This window comes from Acanthisitta chloris, unplaced genomic scaffold, assembly GCF_000695815.1.
Source record: "Acanthisitta chloris isolate BGI_N310 unplaced genomic scaffold, ASM69581v1 scaffold990, whole genome shotgun sequence".
Taxonomy (NCBI): domain Eukaryota; kingdom Metazoa; phylum Chordata; class Aves; order Passeriformes; family Acanthisittidae; genus Acanthisitta; species Acanthisitta chloris.
Genome location: NW_008653110.1, coordinates 18899 through 21134, shown reverse-complemented (window position 1 = coordinate 21134; position 2236 = coordinate 18899). Strand labels below are relative to the sequence as shown.

The 2236-nt window shown below is 38.8% G+C and overlaps 1 protein-coding gene across 1 annotated transcript in view; it reads left to right on the top strand.

Annotated features, from left to right (window-relative positions):
* Nucleotides 1–697: 697 nt before the first annotated feature.
* The window catches only part of TESK2 (testis-specific kinase 2), a gene marked incomplete at its 5' end in the record, with an annotated part of 11098 nt that continues 9559 nt past the window's right edge, over nt 698–2236 (top strand). The window contains one exon of the mRNA XM_009079368.1: nt 698–780. Within this exon, the coding sequence (XP_009077616.1) occupies nt 698–780 (83 nt within the window). The remainder of the gene's footprint in view (nt 781–2236) is intronic.

Here is a 2236-nt window from a genome sequence, read left to right as displayed (position 1 = left end):
TGGTGTGATGCTGTCAGACCAGAATGATTGATGTGTGTCCTTAAATTGCCCTCCATCCCAACACTGGAGGGAACATTTGAAAGACTGACAGCTTTTCCCTGTTAGGCTTTTCCCTTAAATCATGTTTTATGATGTACTGTAAAATAAAGAATTTTGAGATTTTAAAAGCACATGTAGCTATCATGTCTTATGTTTTCTGATGAAAATTTGCTGTAAAGCAGTGAGATCCTCTGCAGTGGTTATTGTAGCAAAATAAACAAAGGCATTTAGAGTCTACTCTGATCTTGTATTCTGGTCAGGTACAGGCAAACTTTAAAGAGAAAATGTAAGGTGTCATAGTGAACAGCATGTATTGCATATTTGAGCATAAGGGAGCTAAATCATCTTAGTTCTTGTTATAACCTAGCTGGGTACGTGCTGCCCATGGCTGCCTGCTTTCTCAGCAAGTTTTTAAGTGGATTATTAACTAAGTGTAAGGCTGTTTGCAGCATCTTAAGTTTGACAGACATGTGATTGTGCAGGGGGAGGGTAGGGGAAAAGGGTGGCTGCTTTCAGACAAAAGCTTCTCACAGATTAATGTCTTCCAAACTGTATTTTGTAGTCTTGTTCCAGATTAAAAATAGATAAAACAAACATTATAGAGGTTTCATGCCCAAACAATAACTGTTCTGTTTTGATTTTTTTTTTTTCTTTCCAGAACTGCCTAATAAAACATGATGAGAATGGATACTCAGCAATAGTGGGAGACTTTGGTCTAGCAGAGAAAATTCCTGATCACAGGTATGTGAACTAATCCAAACAGAGGAAGAGTTGCAGTATGATTGCAGGTCAGAAGCTCCAGTGGGCTTGGATCCCTGAGGCTGTTACTGCATTCTGTACAGAATTTGCACAAAATATCCTCAGTCTCCAGTCTGGAAGTGCAGGCTGGATTACCAAAATGTTCCAGCTTTAATTACTGTCCATTTTGATATGTATTCTTCAAAAATGCTCCCGTAAGTAGAGGATTGTCGTGGATTTACTCAAGCTTTGCAGTAGATCTTTTAAGCAGGTGCTTGGGAATTTTGGTTTAAAAAAAAAAAGCCATCATAACAAAGCAAACACAAAAACAGTGTCCAGCATTCTGGGTTGAGATGATTTTGTAATAAATGTCATTTGTTGATTCCAAACAACTTTAGCTGCTTTCCATTTGCATAAACAATATTCAGTGGCATTCCAGTATTATTCTGCAGCCTTTGGGCTGGTTGTTAAGATCCAGGTTTGTAACAAAGGGTAAAATAAATTAATTATAAAATGACTGTCAAACAGCAGCTCACCCATTTTACCTTCTCTAGTATGAAATTATAGTCTTAACCTATTTGAGGAGTGCCCAGGTGACTGTCACAAGCTATTGTCACAATTGGAAATAATTCTTTTGTCATCCCTCCATTAGGAAAATCAGAGACAAGGATTTCATTGTTCTCTCTGTATATTGACTCGTGTATTTCAGAGTATTCTGACTGTGAAATGTGCTGTCAGATTTTCTCCAGTGTAAAACAAATAAAAGCCTTCCAGCTCTTTTGACTGCAAAGGAAACACTAAAAGCTGACCTCAGCTATGCACAGTTCTTAAACTGCACATATCCTAAATCTGTATCTTGAGAGGTCTGAAGGCTTGCATTAATGTTGGTAAAATACTGATCTAAAAGCTTAACAATGTGAACATCTTAATTTCCAAACTACTGATAAATACAGCCGTGTAGATCTTCAGTTGTATTTGAACAAACCCTCTACAAAATCAGGAAAGCACTACAGGTGCCTTAAGGTGTCCTTAATACTCAGTTTTGAGATGCCCTGAAAACAAAGTACAGTAATACCTCAAGTTAAGGTGGGTTGAGACTGGAACAAGCAGCATCACAGAATTGCTACATTAGCCACCACTTTGGTTTGATCTCCTCTGTCTCCAAATGCAGCTTTGTTGTTTCCAGTTTGCTGGTAGCAAGCCATGCTATTTTGGGCCCTTCAGATGCCTTTGTTCTTTCAATAGGTCCCTCAGTAGGGACCTGTTTTTCAGTTCCCTGAAGGTCAGCTGGGTGGCAAGCTGGAGGCCTTTCTTAGGGCCCCAGCATTCAGCCATATGGAAACTGCAGATTTTCAAAATCTGGTCTATTCTTATTACTTTTTCCTTATGAAAGGATTTATCTAGTCAATCACGTTGGTTTTTTTTAAAGCACAGTTTGTGGGCAGGCCCTGCTGAGTGC